This window comes from Entamoeba invadens, assembly GCF_000330505.1.
Source record: "Entamoeba invadens IP1 unplaced genomic scaffold scaff_1105074724629, whole genome shotgun sequence".
Lineage (NCBI taxonomy): Eukaryota > Evosea > Mastigamoebida > Endamoebidae > Entamoeba > Entamoeba invadens.
In genome coordinates, this window is record NW_004440426.1 from 797806 (window position 1) to 815082 (window position 17277).

The 17277-nt window shown below is 35.4% G+C and overlaps 7 protein-coding genes across 7 annotated transcripts; 5 read left to right on the forward strand and 2 right to left on the reverse strand.

Annotated features, from left to right (window-relative positions):
* Positions 1 to 1267: 1267 nt before the first annotated feature.
* Positions 1268 to 2848, forward strand: EIN_023500 (amino acid transporter, putative; the record flags this gene model as incomplete). The annotated part of the gene is made up of 1 exon (XM_004257384.1): positions 1268 to 2848. The coding sequence occupies one exon, from the start codon at positions 1268 to 1270 to the stop codon at positions 2846 to 2848; it is 1581 nt and encodes a 526-aa protein (XP_004257432.1).
* A 229-nt stretch (positions 2849 to 3077) lies between these two features.
* On the reverse strand, positions 3078 to 4181 carry EIN_023510 (Apyrase precursor, putative; the record flags this gene model as incomplete). The annotated part of the gene is made up of 1 exon (XM_004257385.1): positions 3078 to 4181. One exon carries the CDS (start codon positions 4179 to 4181, stop codon positions 3078 to 3080), a length of 1104 nt encoding a protein of 367 aa, XP_004257433.1.
* Positions 4182 to 4841: 660 nt separating this feature from the next.
* EIN_023520 (serine-threonine protein kinase, putative) lies at positions 4842 to 8107 on the forward strand (the record flags this gene model as incomplete). The annotated part of the gene is made up of 2 exons (XM_004257386.1): positions 4842 to 6839; positions 6926 to 8107. The coding sequence occupies 2 exons, from the start codon at positions 4842 to 4844 to the stop codon at positions 8105 to 8107; spliced, it is 3180 nt and encodes a 1059-aa protein (XP_004257434.1).
* Positions 8108 to 8208: 101 nt separating this feature from the next.
* On the reverse strand, positions 8209 to 9897 carry EIN_023530 (hypothetical protein; the record flags this gene model as incomplete). The annotated part of the gene is made up of 1 exon (XM_004257387.1): positions 8209 to 9897. One exon carries the CDS (start codon positions 9895 to 9897, stop codon positions 8209 to 8211), a length of 1689 nt encoding a protein of 562 aa, XP_004257435.1.
* An 846-nt stretch (positions 9898 to 10743) lies between these two features.
* Positions 10744 to 11790, forward strand: EIN_023540 (lipase containing protein, putative; the record flags this gene model as incomplete). The annotated part of the gene is made up of 1 exon (XM_004257388.1): positions 10744 to 11790. The coding sequence occupies one exon, from the start codon at positions 10744 to 10746 to the stop codon at positions 11788 to 11790; it is 1047 nt and encodes a 348-aa protein (XP_004257436.1).
* A 2592-nt stretch (positions 11791 to 14382) lies between these two features.
* On the forward strand, positions 14383 to 15525 carry EIN_023550 (hypothetical protein; the record flags this gene model as incomplete). The annotated part of the gene is made up of 1 exon (XM_004257389.1): positions 14383 to 15525. One exon carries the CDS (start codon positions 14383 to 14385, stop codon positions 15523 to 15525), a length of 1143 nt encoding a protein of 380 aa, XP_004257437.1.
* Positions 15526 to 15765: 240 nt separating this feature from the next.
* EIN_023560 (RAS guanyl-releasing protein, putative) lies at positions 15766 to 17166 on the forward strand (the record flags this gene model as incomplete). The annotated part of the gene is made up of 1 exon (XM_004257390.1): positions 15766 to 17166. One exon carries the CDS (start codon positions 15766 to 15768, stop codon positions 17164 to 17166), a length of 1401 nt encoding a protein of 466 aa, XP_004257438.1.
* Positions 17167 to 17277: the final 111 nt, after the last annotated feature.

Sequence of the window (17277 nt, forward strand, 5' to 3'; positions counted from 1 at the left end):
GCTGTCGATCAAAAGAAGACTGCCATTCTAGTGGTCACAATAATAATAAAACAAGAACACTAAACAGAGGTGGAGTTTAATTAAAAATAACGTAACAGTCTGTTTTGAAATAAAAAACCATAATTTTTTTTATTTGGTGTTTTTTCTTCGATCTGGCTTTAGTTATGAAAAACACAATTTATTGGCATTTATTATTATATAATTCTAGTTTTAAAAAAGTGTGTTATTTAGTTACTTCATTTAAACCAGAGGTTTCCAAAATCCCAATCCTAATTACCCACGTCACCATTTCATAACCAAAATGTTCATTTTCTCTTATAAATTCGTACGTTATAATACCACTTTTTCGGCAATAATTATTTTAGAAACCTCTGTTTAAACGCCAAATACTCAATACTTTTATAATGGTACTTAATATTTAAGAAACTTCAAGCGAACTTTACATAATATTTTCAACGTGATAATCTGGCGATATTGGAATATCACCAGATTACTTTAACTTTAAAATTAATTACAAATAGAATGTTCTGCATGAAGATTCGATTAATTAGTTAGTTATTCTTTTCAAAAATACAAATGAAGTTTATAATCCCCTTTTTTGATTTTTTGGTTTTTCGCTTACCCATTAATAATAGTCAACGAATTAAAAGCAAAAGTTCCCCTCACAGAAAATCCAAACAAAAATATAATTTTTTGGAACTATACGTGAATTATAGAAAAAAGGCAGGGTTGAGGTCTTATTCAAGATGGAACTAACAATTCATTAACATCATTTATATCCAACAAAAAATTCATTTTAATAAAAATCATCAAAACCTTTAAAAAAACTCAAAATTCTTAGATGATGATCAAAACACCCACCGAAACACTTTATTTTTTGACGTACCTTCTTTCTATTTCCCTCTTTTCTTACTTTCTTGGTGAGTTCTTGGACCGCTCCATTGGCGACAAGCAACGCAGACAATTCTCAGACTTGTCATACCTCATAACCTCTCTCACAGAACTTTCGACATCTCCTTTCTAATTGCTTCACGCTGTTTTTATTTACTGTTCATTTCATTTGGCATTTACCACTTACAAGTCAAAATACTTTCATAACACCAAACTACTTTGAATACTTATTTATAGAAAATAAACTATAATCTATAGATTAACCAATTCTAAGTTTACCAGTGATTGTCTGTCTGTTCAACCTTGACCCGTCTGTTAGAAAGGAAACAACACAAAAGAACTCAAAAAAAAATGGAACGAACTTGAAATATTCTGTATGGGCGAGACGAGCGAAACGATTCATCCAAAACGTGCGCTGGGAGTTGTTTCGTTACTCTCAATGATGTACGTATCATGTGTTGGTGGTGCGTATGGAACTGAGCAGATAATTTCCTCAGTTGGTCCATTGATAGGGATCATCATGTTATACTTTCTTCCGTTTTTTGTCCAATTTCCGATGTGTTTGTTTACTGCGGAGATCTCGTTGTCGTTGCCGAGTAACGCTGGATATATCACATGGTTTGCAAGTGGGTTTGGTGAGTTCAGTCACTTCATCACACCATTCATCACATTACTGTCACTCATATCAACGTGTTTGGACTGTGCCGTGTATCCAACACTCTTTGTTTCATATTTACTGCAGAAGGCAACCATCGCAATACCTTACCAATACCTCATTAAACTGTTTTTAATTGTGTTGTCTGCTCTTATCAATTTCATTGGGATCAGATCCGTTGGGATTGTCTCGATCGTCATCATAACTATGATGTTAGTCCCTTTCACTCTCTTCTTCTTCACCGCCATCCCACAAATCGACTGGAATGCAGTGTCAACCTACTTGCCCTTCGAACACGCAAATCTCCCAATGTTCTTCTCTGTTGTCTTTTGGAACTTAAATGGCGTTGAGAACGCAGCTAATGTCGTCGAAGAAGTCAAAAACCCAAAGAGGACGATTCCACTCTCACTCTTCTTCTTAGTCGTTTTAACATCACTGACAACAGCTACACCATTAATGGCTGCTGTTGGTATCGATCAACGGTGGCCAATATGGAAAGAAGGGTCCTTTATATATGTCTCCGAATTACTCGAAGCTGGTGTATGGGGGAAGATAGTGTCGTGGATGTTATTTGTTGGAGCTTTAATGACGTCTTCTGGTCTTTTATTGAATGGGATGTGCTTCACTGCACGTCGGTTTCAGGGCATTGCAAATTTGAATGTTTCAGAGTCCCTCAAAACGTGGTTTGGAAGAAACAATGCGTACTTTGGAACACCAGATACGTGTATTTTACTCACAACATTCATTACTATGATATTTGTATTTACAACAACTTTCTCACAGATGGTCGGAGTGTCAAGTGCGTTGTCTGCGTTCTTCTTAATAGGCGATTTCATTACTTTTTTCGAGTTGAGAAGAAGATACCCCAACTTGGAACGACCGTTTTACGCAGGTCCGACGTGGTTGTTGGCTTTCATCTGCGCACCTTCATTTCTATTTTGTGTGTTGACGTTGTACTTCGGCATTGCTACAGACTTAATCACCGTCATCGTCGCACTTTCACTCATTTTGGGATCGTTTGTGTTAGCTCTGATTTTCGCACTTCTTGTTAAAAAGCCATTGGAGCCACACCCATATGTTGCTCACTATGGCGAAAAGGACTACAAACCTATTTTAGACGAGTCATCTAGTAGTACTGAAGAAAGCGAAGAGGCGAAAGAACCTGTGAATGACGAGGAGAATAACACGGGAAGTGAAATAGTAGTTCGAGATGTTGTGTATAGTGAAGAACAAAACGCTCAACACCAACAAAGTGAAACAAATGATGCTGAGAAAGTGAATGAAGACAACAAAGACAAGTAATGTGTGGCATTTTATGTTTAGTATTGGTTAGTAATAGTATATATTAGTAATATTATATTCTATAGTAATATTATTATTATATTAATATATTATTATATATTATTATTACATTATTATTATATTATTATTATATTAATAATAATATATTATTATTAATATTATATTATTATTATTACGTAAGGGATGAGCAATTAAAATAACGAAATTATAGACTGAGTAAATAAGTGTCTTAAGCATCGAGTGGAATGATCTCAAGCCCTTCGTACTTATCATTTCCTAGAGAAACTTCTTCCATCATTTTCGCTCCATCTGCATTGGTCATACCTATCCACGACTGTAAAGCAGCCCCGTTTTCATATGTTTTGATATAGACGATCAAGTCCTCGTGGAACGGTAATAATTTGAGTGTTGAAAATCCTCTTGTTTCGTTGAACTGTACATCTTCTTTAACTGTTGGATTCTTGAAGTCTTCGTCCATGGTAAAGATGTACTTCCCACTCGAAATAACGTCGTGATCGTCAGAATAAAATGTATTGGACACTTTACGTGGCGCGAAGTACCACTTCTTCTTCATATTAGAGTAAGTCACCCCTTCCATATTTGTGTACCCCGGCAAATTGATGTTGATCAATGTCTCAAGGGACTTATATACATTCGAGAAGTTGATTGTTACATATGAGCCGTTTGTATTGACTATTTGAACACTATATTTGTTCGTTCTCCCATAAGTCCCATCTTGATTTATAGAGTCAAGGCCTTGACTGCCTAAGTACAGTTGGTCACCTTTTATTGTCGCCCATTCGTGCTTAAATCCTGTGACTAAATTTCCCATCCCATCTGCCATAATAAGTCTTGGATAGACCTTCTTGTTCACCGTGTCCAATTTGTGACCAATACCCGTCTTATCGTCAAACACATAGAGCTCTCCATTGTAACTTATGATCTCGGAAAATTCGGTCCCTCGTTTATTGTACTGGTACAAAGCCTTGACTTCAAACTTCTTTGCATCATTTGGAGTAAACGTCCATTGACCATCTTTAAATTCAATGTGACCAAATCCTACTTTAGATACGCCATAAGTGTCCAAACCTTTGTTGTACTTATCGTTATCAGAAACAAAAATGACTTGGAACTTTGTCGAAGAGAGGGAGTACGTGTTATACCCTTTCATAGTCTCGGGGTACTGGAAAGTGTCTCCCTTTATAGACTTCTTCGCGAAAATCGCTGGTTTTTCATTAAAAACTAATGCGTAGAACGTCGCGGAGAAGAGGAGGAGTGTCGTCAAAGAGATGAAAGTCACAACAAACCCGATAATATATATCTTTGTTCGCATGGAGTGAAATGAGTCTTTGAAGTTCAAAAATCTAAATTAGTCCAATTTTTTGTGTATAATAAAGAAGTGTGCAAACAAGTCGTACATCTTTGTTATCGGATAGTATACTCTTTTATACATAGAGTTTTCAAAATTGTTTTTACCGATATAATTACACATTTTTATATCTCTTCGAAATATTATTAACATTGTTATTGCTTTGTGTAAACCAAAATTCTTAAAAATCCCGTGTTATGACACAAAACTTAACTTATTATAACTTTTATAATAAGTTTCATGATACGAAACAAAAAAGTGGTTTGATAATAAGTATTTTTTGGTTTCAAAAAAAAATTTGGAAGTATTTAATACTTATGTTAATTGGATAATAAAATATGATAATTTATATTAATTTATATTAATTTATAAAAAATATATTAAATATTAATTCTTTTGTTAATTGATTTAATATCCATATATTTTAATATATTTTAATTTTTTTATAATAAATTTATTATGAAAATGGTTATAATAACATTTATGAATTATCAACAGTAAAATGTTATTTGTTGATTTTAATGTATTATTTCAGTATAGTATAAAAAACCAAATTATATAATACACTTTATTATTTTTATATTCAAACTTGAAACCCAATTGAAACTGATTAAATTGCAGATAATGATTTATATTCCATTTTTCCTGTTTTTAGCCGTTAATTCATTTGAATGTTCTGTTGGGTGTTTAACTCCATGTGTTTCTGATTTTACATGTTTGACGTGTAAAGAAGGGTATTACCAAGACAGTAACTGTGAGATGTGTCAAAATATCAACCCGAACATACCGATCAGTGAAGAGAACCCTCTATACGTCAAAGTGAATTCCACGTGTCAGAAGACATTAAATGTTTACAACAAAACGACGTGGATGCCATCAGAGTACATCGCACTTGCGTATGAACAAACTGTGAAGATCAAATTTGACTCAGAAACAAAGTACGACGTCGGTCCTTGTGTCTTTGCTGGCAACAAACAAAACCAATATCGCCCTGCCAGGTGGCTTTCTGTGAACATCACTGGAGTGACGCAACTCATCACTTTGTCCTTCAAATTTGTATCTCCGAAGAAGCAAAGTGTGTTTTACGATATCACATCGTCTGCACCTAATGAGAGTATACCCAACTGCTTAGTCAGAGGATACCTCCCAGATACTTTAACTGACAATTCTCTGACCTTTCCAAAGCCAAAGAGTACCCCTACAGTCACCACATTCTATTTGTTCCTCAGTTTATCGTCACAAGGAGAAAACGTGGAAGTCGCTGTCTCCTTGTCGCAGTCACTTCACGTCGCTTCCGCGCCGTATTACGCTATAACCAAATATCAAGTGGACAAAATGGTGCAACAAAAGAGAATCTACACCGTCGACTTTCCAATGTACTCAAGAGGGAATTACTTATACCCTGTCTGTGCGCCAGGGAAGTTAATGAAAGCACTTATATTCACTATGGACTTCTCTGGTGATTACTCTGTTCTCGTTAATTCGAGTATAGCGAACCGGTACGAGTACTTAGAAGAGTACTCTGTTGATGCAGCAGACAAAGTCTCTTGTGATGCGTTTTGGGGGAGGTCATCATATGGGGTGTGGGATGGGAGTAGTGACGTTGGGCTCTTAGTGCGCGTCAAAGGCGATGTCAATCGACTGAGAAACTTCACGATCTTGACGACGGAGCATGACACGGATATCAGTCTTATCTTCAAAGTCATCTGCCCCAATGACTGTAACAGTAAGAGTGGACATGGACAATGCTCAACTAAGCGTGGAGAGTGTATATGTGAAGACAAATATGGTGGTGAAGCGTGTGACTTAAAGTGTTATTACAATAACAGTTGGCAGCCAATTGGGAACAAAGGCGACAATCAGTGTTTTTATGGGAGTGATGGATGTCTTGACAATTGTACCTGTAAAAGCAGATATCAGCTTGAAGACCATTTCTGTGTGTCTGAAATGTGTTACTCAAATCTTTTGAATGCATCGGAGGACAATGTCGACGAGAACTGTTTGAAATCGACGCCACACTGCTTGATTAATTGCAAGTGCGAAGTCGGATATAAAGCCACAGAGGAGTATAGATGTTTGTCTGAGAAGTGTGGGAATGGGATTCTGGACGAAGGCGAGTCGTGTGACTCGGGAACAAACTGTAACAAATACTGTGAGTGTGCAGAAGGGTTCTCACAAGATGCGTCGAGTCCAAACAACTGCATTAAAAAGGGATTTGAGTGGTACTTTGGGATGATCATAGGTATCGTAGCTCTTGTGATCATAGTGATTATACTTATTAGTATAGTTTCTCTTGTTATCATCACACAAAAGCGAAAGAAGAATTACGACATATATAAAGAGCAACAAAGTGTGTATTACTTGTACTTAACTGGGTCTGTAAATGACGATAAGAACACCAAAAAAGAGCGAGAAGAAGAAAGTCGTGTAATAGTTGAGCCGCTTGAATTGGAGTTTGGAAATGAAGGAGTTCCCACAGAAGTGTTTGATACCCGATTTGAAGAAATTGAAATTAAGAACAAGTCGGGGAATAAGTGGATGATGGTGATTATTCACACCCCAAATAATCCAAAGTACGTCTTTCACTTTGAGCCTCAAGTGGCTTATTTACGACCAAAAGCTGTTTGTTTTATTATTTAATAATAATAATATATTATTATAATGATAGTAATATTATAATTATAATTATAGTAATATTAATATTATAGACGATGACCACGACGAGTTACATGACTCTCCGCTGCACAACGAAAATTAAAGATATGAAAATCCCATATTCTGTGTGGTTTAGTCGAAGTAAAAAGACGTTAGAAAAGATAGAAAACATTTTAAAGGGGAAGTCGTTTGAGGAATGGTCGACAGAAGACCAAAGAAGTCTTGACGTGTTATTAAAAGAAGTGGTGAAACGCAGTCACAACTTTTTCACGATAAAAACGGATGCTGCGAGTTCGACGCATCTCGACATGGATGAGTTAGGTATTCGCGACAAAGTGATTTCCGAGACGGAGAAGAGTAAAATTCTGTTAGGGAAATATCGGAGTATTCCTGTTGCGGTGAAACTCTTCAAATTTGACAATTTGAGTGAAGAAGTGGAGAAGCAGCGGCGCAAAGAGATCACCGACGAGTGTGAATTGATGACTAAATTGCGTAATCCGTTTGTTGTTGGGTATTTAGGGTCTGTCACATATCTTCCGCAGATCGCGATGGTGATGCAGTACTTTGTCTTAGGGAGTCTTAAAGATTATTTGAATACACCAAATAGTGTTTCAGGCTCCAAGAATGTGATTACGATGCCTTACAAATTGAAGATCAAAATACTCATAGACTGTGCACGTGGGATGCAGTTCTTACATGAGAACAAGATCGTTCACAGCGACTTAAAGCCAGACAATCTGTTGATTAACTCGTTATACTTTGAGTCGCCTTGTGTGTGCAAAATCACTGATTTTGGATCAAACAGTTTTGTGCGGGACTTTAAAGACAAACGCGATAGAGTGACAAGATACATGGCTCCCGAGTGTTTCTCAAACTACTTCTCATATGGCAGTGACAAATATGCGTTTGGTATCATCGGCTGGGAGTTGTTTTATATGAAAAATGCGTTCTTTGATTATTCAAATGAGGAAGAAATAAAGAGTGCAGTGCTCAATGGAAAGCGTCCGGAGTTCGACGACACCATTTCAGTTAACTTAAAAGCTGTGTTTGAGACGGCGTGGAAACAAAAAGAGGAGGACCGACCCTCTTTCGACTCTTCTGCTCAGAAACTTTTAAAAATCCTCGAAGAAGCTGCTAACCACCCGGAATTGGACAACACAAGTTATATGGAAATCATCGAAGAGTTCATTAACGAGAAGACAAGGAAGTTGGATGAGTTACTTGTCGACGAGTGACATAGTTCTATTTATAATTCATTGAATTAGAATGAATCTATACATTCGTTTACTATTAAAATAGAATCAAGTACTATTCTTTTAATAACGCAGTCATGGGATTACAAGCCTTTGTAACCCTTTTTCTTTTTGTCATTCTTCTCCTTTTTCGCCTTCTCCTCCGCTTTCTTCTCACTCTTCTGGTGCGCAACAGCGGCTCTGATCTCATTGATGTCGTCCTCCTCTTCCCCTTTCTTGACTGAGTCAGACTCGGGTTTTGCAAGTTCTTTCTTCTCTTCGTCGTGTTTCTTCTTTTCTGTTTCTTCTGGAGTCTGTTCCTTGTTCTCATCTCTTTTAGGGAGTAAGTCCTCTGCAGTGATGAATTCTGTGTCTTCTGGGAAGCGTTCTTTGACAAGAGACAAGAACTTTCGGGTTGGTTTGTACTTAATCAACCCGTCGTGTTCACTCTTACAGATCTCAATGACCTTGTCTTTAATTTCGCTCTGTAAATCCTTGAATCTGATATCATCATCTTTAATACTGAAAGTCCCCTTGTCTTTCAATGGGTCGATAATAGTTGGTGGTAAGAAGCGAGTATTCAATGGGTCTAAAATAAACTCGATCACTTGAATAGCATTCTTGTCATAGACTAACCCTACCATTAACGTGTTGATCTTACTCATTATAAACTTTTTAAGGAGCGCTTTATCATCGACATGTCTGATGAAGTAAAGTAAACAGATGTGTCCAAACTTGTCACACAAAAGGTCTTGAATCTGCTCTTCAAATTCTTTAACGAGTGTCTTACGATACTTCGACGAGCAATTCATGATCACAAATCGTAACAACTTCGGCCCTTCGGGATGTTTCACAAACAAAGAAATGCTCTCCGCCAAAGTCTGAGCAAACTCGATTGCTTCAGTTCCTTCGACGACAGTGGAGTAATCGTAAAACATCTGCGCGACGAACGGAGTGTATTCAAATTTCTCCTTATTCAACATCTTCATCACTGTCTCTCCCATTTCCTTGCTAATCACATTCTTCATGACTTCGCTAGTGTCCACAATCTCCTTCACAGTTTTCAGTTGTGGGTTTTGTTGTTTCAAATATTGGTACTTGGGGCCATACATTGTTTCTACGAGCTCATGTTGCTTCCCTTTTGGGATGAAGTCACAAAGTGTCAAGAGGACATCGACGGAACTCTTGTGATTCAAAAGGTCGCCCAACATCGTCGAAATCTTTTCGATGAAGATTTTAGTGAAATTTGGGGCAAGGTACTTAAACATTTTTTTCACTAAGAAATGTCCGTACGTGTCTTTTGTCAGTGTTATGATTTTATCGTCTAACTCTTCTAATACTTCTTTGCGTTGTTCTTTGTCTCCGTACTTCAAAACAGTTTGAACAACTCGAGAGGAGTCCGGGCGAAGACTTAAATTGTACATATTCCCTTTGGAAAGTGTCAAAAGCTGTTGGACTTCACTGGCAGTCCATTTCTTGTGCGACTTAAAATGGGAGTCGATCAATTGCTTCATTTGAGTCGACGCGTCATCAACAGCCTCTTTCTTTTGTTGTTTCTCTTTGTACTCTTTCTTTAATTCAGTCGTCACCTTTTCTCCAAATGGATTGGGGCGCTTGAATCCATTTTTAGTCGGTTCGGAGCGGGAACCCTTTTGTCCTTTGTGAGCTGAGTCACCCGAGCGTTCTTTCTTTCCACTAGAAAATGGCTTTTTGTGGTCAGAATAGCCACCTTTTTTAAAGTCTTTGCGTGGCTTCTTGTCGTCTGAGTTGCGTGGTTTCTTTGTGAAGGGCATCCTTTGAATATTTATTATTGTGGAAAAGGGTTTGATTGCTTTGACTCTTGACACACTACAACGCCTCAGTTTGATTATGGTTTATTTAACTATTTTATTGAATTTGTCTTGATTGAAAATAATTTGATGAAAGACTTTTTGAAAGTCGACCATTGTCATTGTCAAATTTAAATAGTTTTCAATAGTAGTTTATTTATAGTAATTATTTTTAACTTCTTAAAAAAACACAATAAACTAATAATTTCAATTAAAATAATTATATTTTAATTATATTGAAGATTTGTTTACTAATAACCTTTTATTTTCTAAAAAAATTTCAAAAAAACTATAAATATAATTATAATAAACTATAATATTCTTTTTAATTATAACAAAAGTCAAAAAAAGGATACTATATTATTATAAACCATATTTATACTATAATTAAACTATCAATACAATGAACAGAAACAAGACTAAAGTCGTCTACTTCCATCGAATAACATTCAAATAACGTTTAGAATTTAAAAGGCAGAACTATAACGACTAAATCATCTTTGGATGACACATAATAATATATCAGCCTTTTCTATAATCTCTGACGCGCTCTCATCGAGTCTTAGATTTATCCAAACGCCATCCTTTCAAGAGATGTTTTCATTCAACTACACAAACAGCTTTAAAAACTCGTTGTCAGACATTATCTTTTATTTTCAGAACTTAACATCACTTGACTTGATTAGTCTTATTTCAGGGTATTTAATTCTCACACAACTCCCTCAACCACACACAAAATGGATTGGTACATATCCCCTCCACTCATCATTGGAGTTTTCTTTAAATTCCATAGAAGTTATATATAAGGCCATGTGCCACTCCCAAGCGGTGTTTCTATGGCAGTTATACGAAGATTATGCGAGCGACGAAGACAAGAAATATTACTTAGAAAACAAAGAGGAAGTCTCCAAGTTGATTATAAGTCAATACACTCGAATTCATCCAGAGCAAATTTCTTCCCTCCAATACTATTCAAAGACATTCTGTCCAGCACACTACATTTGTGTCGATCACACCATCGGCGCTATTGTTATTTCATGTAGAGGGACATCAACAATCACTGATTGTATAGCAGACTGCACGTTCTGCTATGAGTCGTTATGTGTAAGAGGGGTATATGGGTTAGTCCATAAGGGGATATATCAAACAGCATCAACCATATACGTAAAGATCCTTCCGACCCTTCATACACTCACTTTGGAATATCCAGACTATAAAATCTTGTGCACGGGTCACTCTCTGGGCGGCGCTGTTGCACAAGTCCTCACTATATTATTAAGAGCAAAACACCAAGAATTTGACACAAATTGTATAGTCTTTGGAGCAGTTCCGTCGGTGTCCGAAAACATTGCAAATATGGAGGAGTTCCAGAGTAGTGTTGTTTCAATTATCAATGGAAGTGACATGATCCCAAGATGTTCTTTAAAGTCTATTTCAGACATACTCGAACGGATTGAGACCGTTTCATCGAAAGTTGGGAGTGATTTGTGGTATGACTTAGAAGATTCTTTAGGTCAAAATTTTCAACAGATAGTCAAAGAGCACATCCGCGATAAGAAAGTCGAATGGAACGATGTCAAAGAAACACACAACGTGGGCCAACCCTTGTTACCTTTGGGTAAGTGTGTGAATATACTCGGGGAAGAGTGGAGAGTCTGTCAAAATAAGGAATTCGCGAAGATCGAGGCGAAACTGAGTTCACTAAGTGACCACGCCTGCGACGGGTATGAAGGCCAAGTCCTTAAAAAGATGAAGAACGTCGCCAACAGGATTTACAAAGTCGACAGGAAGGCAGAGTTTGTCAATCTTCATAATAAATTCGATTTGTATTATTTGAGTCATTTAACTCCTATTTGATAGGAATAATTTGTTTATTTAAATTACACAAAAAATACTTCTATAGGAGACTTTCTTTGACTAAAATGTTTATGAAAAGAAAATCAAAATCCTTGAAAAATGAGCGAAATAGGGGTCAAAGGTCAAATAGATTCTTGAAAACAAACTATAATTGAACTATAAGTTATTAGAATGGAAGAATCTATAAAACTGACAATTTAAAGCTAATCAAATAGTTTAGAGTTGTGTAGAACATTTTTTATTGTTTAGAAATTAATAGATTTGTTTATAATTAAATTCGAGTCTAAAAACCAACAACTACAAACACACACAAATCTTAATTCAGAGCAACACACTTGGTATTTTTATGTATTATTACTATTAAATGTTTATATATAAAATAATAGTACATGAAAATGAAACCATTAAATTATAAAATAAAAACCATTCAAAGAACTAAAGCAAAAACATAAATTACATAATGTCTATATAGAGAGTTTCATAACACACTCAAAAGTCGAGTGTGATAAGAGACTTGCATGAACATCTGTCGATGTCGAAGGTGGTGACCACATCTTCATTACCCACAATAACAAAGTCGACTTCGTCGATGTACTCCTTGTTGAATTCATTATCGAATGATTGTTCATGTGGGAGTGGGAGTACTTTTGGGTTCGAGTATTGCTTAACAAGGATCAGTGGTGATCGTCTCGACTGGAAAGTGGCCTCTTGTTCCATATGAGTGAAAGCACTTGTGAAGTTCATAACTGAATGACTCAGATATAAGATGAAATGCTTAAATAACAGAGCATATTTTTATCATTGTAGTATGACACCCCATTCCTATTTTTGTGTTGAATTTTTATGAAAAACTGTGGAGAATTTGGATCATCCGTTTTTGAGATCATTACTTGGGAATATTTTTGTTTACTCGAAATTTCGGTCGATTTCCACTGAATGATAAGGCTTTTGATCCTAACGGCTTTATTAGAACTATTTGTGGGTTAATGCTACTTTTAGCTAATGCACTTTAAAAGGTTTATTAGTTTCATGTCACTTTCCCCAACATTTAACTTCTTTTCATCCCATCTGAATTCGAGTTTATTATTATCATTGTTGTGTGAAATGTGTTTTGTATAAATAGAGTATTTGACACCAAAAATAAAACATGTTTCAATTGTTTTGTTTCATTAAATCAAGTGAAACAACTTCCGTTTTTTAAAAGACTACTTTATTTATTATTTACAAAATATAATAAGTCACGTGTTGTTTGTAGAGCAATAATGCGATATGATGACACAGAGTCGTTTTTTTACAAGATCCGGTCAAACTTGAAAAAAAATAACCAAACAACACTTCATCAAAACAACAATATTTTTTTGTGTGGGGTCATTGTTTTTTGTATTTTTGATTAAGAAGATATTCCCGGTGTTTTAGACAGGTTCGATGTGTTATTAATACAATTTCAATGATAATAACAAAAATATAATTAAATTTAACAAATCAAGGATATGAAATTATTACTCAAATATATCTGACTTTAAAATATTCATTTATTGACAGATTGATAAAAAAATTGAATTACATACCATTAGTAACTTGTTTTTACATAATCCAAAGACGTATATCGTATCATATTCATTACAGCATTTTTAAATGAATTTAACACTAAGTTAAATTGGTTTTATAATATATAATATAATGTATTATACTTAAATGAATTTTATATTTGGGTCATAAAAAATATAATAGTTGCAATTCAATTATTAAAAAACAATAAAGTTTGAAAACCATTTTTATGTAATATTTTTTGACAAAAATATTATTCATTTCTCTTTCTCCTCACATAATAACTGGTTTGTTTTTGTATAATATTATTATTACTATTAAATTATTATATTATAATAAAGTATTGTAGTCTCATATGATATTAAAAATTGTTTTTTTTACAAAAAAGAAGGATCAATTCATCAAAATTATTTTAATAAAAGAACAATTGTTTTTCAAAAAGTCTTTATTTGAAAAACAAAACGTTTTAAATGTTCAATTCCACTTATTGTTTAAATAGTTATTTTATTCATTCAAAATAACTATTTTATTTAAGTATATTTTTATTAACTTGAATTACTTCGTATTAAAAACAAGTAACTTATTTGAAACTATTAAAATTTATAATTTAATTACAAATTATTTTTATGAAACTATCATATTTCTAGTATAATTGGATAAGTTAATTAATGAAAAGTAATTCAATGTTTTTAACTTATTTATATTATAAATAAAATAATATATTAATAATATTATTTATCTGTATTTGTATTACTTTTTCTATTCATAATTTTTATTAAAAAACATTGTTAAAAAAAGTGATAAAGATTATTTAATTAATTAAACAACATAAGAAATATGTTAATTGAATTAAACTATAAAAATAGCAAAAAATAATGCGAACCAAATCATATAGATGAAGTTATAATTATTAAATATATACTATATTCAAATAGTAAAAATATATAATAATAAATAAGTTATAACTTCCTGAAGACAACCATTTAAAATTATAGCTTTTGTTTTAGTATTTTGAAATTAAAATTTTATGAACTTAAAAAAGCAATGCGAATTGTTTTGTATCTTGTCTTCTTCGCAATTTCCCGATCGCTTGTGATCAAAGCCCCATTCACAAATGCTCCGATCAAAACAAAAGGTGCTGCACAAATCACGGGGAGTAAAATTGAGTTAACACAAGACAACCCCTCTCAGAGAGGATTAGTGTATGTCACCCGTCGAGTCATCTCAGACTTTTTCAATGTGACTTTTTCGTTCCAGTCGATGTCTCCAACGAGTGCGCGTCATGGTGATGGATTTGGATTTTGGTTAACACAAGAAAATCCGCAAATGGGAGAGGCGTTAGGTTTTCAAGATCACTGGAATGGGCTTGGCGTCTTAATAGACACCTACCAAAATTCCAATGTAGAGATTCCGACAATCCAATTAGTGGTGAATGACGGGAAACAAAAGTACTCAGTGGAGAGAGACGGAGTTAATTTATTCAAACGAGGATGCTCCCCAAGTATTCGAAGAGACATCCCACAGGAACTTGCTATATGTTACTCAGACGGGGAAATTAAAGTGTTTTTCAATGACAAGATATGCACTGAATTTACATACAAATTACCACGAGGAGTTGTTGTCAGTGCAAGTGCGTTATGTGGCGAGTTGTCTGATTTACACGCGATATTAGAAATAGATGTGCACGACACAACAAGGTCCGCAACACACTCGATCAGCTCGCAACTGACTTCCGACAAAATCGAGAAGATCAAACGAAGTTTCACGGCGTTAGAACTCGACGGGAATAAGGCGGATAATCTTAAAACAATTTATGGAGCATTAACAGAGGCAGACAAGTCACTAGAAACTACTCAAACCTTTGTGAATACTCGAAAGACCAAATTGGATGAAATATTAGCCGGACTCAGTGGCGCATCAAAGAGTGGGTTACCCACAAATGAAATTCATTCGTTTATCGACCAAACGACTGACCAACTTTCACTGTTGTTGAACACCATTTTCGACTCACAAGAAGCTATCCAGAATATGTCGTTTGTTGTGATGAGGCAAAACGACGGAAATTCTTATGTTGTTGGGCAACTTGTGTTCTTCGATTACTTAGTCATGTTTAATGGAGTCGCACTACTGGCGTTGCTTCTTTACTATATTTTCAAGGTGCACAAGAAACAAGTCCAGTTGTTTTAAATACATTTTAATTAAATTTTTAATTACTGTTGTGTGCGATTAGGTGTTCAATTTTAACCACAGGAATGCAAAGAAGCAATACTTTCTTGTATTTCATCGAAAAGACAAATGCTATATAGTATAGTAAAATTAAATCAGAGTTGTAATAACGAGAAGAAGCTCTTGGTTTTCTGTTTTCCATATATACTACCCTCTAAAAATACGACTCAACTCAAAAAGAACTGGTAAAAACCAAATTCTATGTCCGTCAAAATCCCACGTCAGTTTTACTCGTCAAACCGTAATTTACCTCGTACCTTGTTGACTGCACCAACCATCGAACCAACTATCAAAAAAGAGAAGAGAGTCTTTGATGGGATGAGTCCAGAACAAATCACGTTGATGGTGTGTCCTGGCCAATTCAGACAAGTCTATATCAGTATCACAGACACGCTTGGAGAGAAGTTTAAAGAGCTTGGATTGGTCGTCGAAGACAAAAAAGTCATCGGCGGGCCGCTTGATGTGCTTCTTAATTGGGCACTCACGCCAGAAAATTCCGACTACGAGTTCTCGAAAATACTGTTGGTCAATTATAGAGTGTATTGCAAGTCCGTTGAGTTACTCCAGTTGGTCGATAAAAGGTGTGAGGAGATTTTACAGTTAACAGGCGAGCCCGAAAAGAGCTTAAAACAGAAGTGGGCCAAAATCACCATTTTCATGAAGAACTGGACGGAGCTCCTCCCCCACGACTTCGTCGAAAGTGACATGGAAAAGGGTATCAAGGACTTCATTGAAAAGTATTCATCACAGTTTGCTGGTATTGCGCAAGTCAAAAAAATGGTTGACAACGCAAAAAGTCTGAAGCCTAATTTTGACATCTTTGAAAAGGTCGAGACGGAGTCCAAATCGAAAATAGGCGATAAGTTGAAAAACCTGAATGAACTGACAGCGGAACAAATTGCTCAGCAACTTTCCCTCTATGAATTTGAGTTATTCAAATCGATTGAAACAAAAGATTTCTTGGGATCGGCGTGGACGAAAAAAGATAAGTACGAACGATGCCCACAGCTGTGTTACTTCTTGGACCATTTCAATGGTGTAACTAACTGGGTTTCTTCAACTTTAGTGAATGAACCCGACGCTCAAGTGCGTGCGCAACTCATTTCTAAATACATAGACGTCGCTAAAATCATGTACGACAACTTAAACTTCACGGGGTTCTTCGAGTTCTATTCTGGAATCAATTCTTCTGTTGTCAGTCGATTAACTAAAACGATGGAATTAGTTCCTAATGCGAGTGAACGACTTGAGCCGATGAGAAAAGCAGCGGACCCTTCGAAAAGCTATGCGGCGTATCGAAAATACATTCTTGAAAACAAAACAAAGGGATACATCCCATTCATTGGTGTCGTCATCCAAGACTTGACCTTCATCGATGAAGGCAACCCAGACAAAACAGAGAAGGGCGATGTCAACTTCGAGAAGTGTCGGATGATGGCAAAGCAACTCTTTGTCATCAAAGAATTACAAGACAACCAACACTCGGCGTTTAAACCTTTACCCTTCTTTAAAGACTTTATTACACTCGTCGGGTCACACAAAGAAGACACAGAGAATGCTCTTTATCAACTCTCCTTGAAAATCCAGCCTAGAGGTAACTGACCTTATCTGTTCTTTCGTTCCGTCACGATTGTCATTTTTATAATCCTTTTCAAGCTTATGAAGTATCAATATACCATTTTAATTAGTTTTATTCAAATATACTATATATTT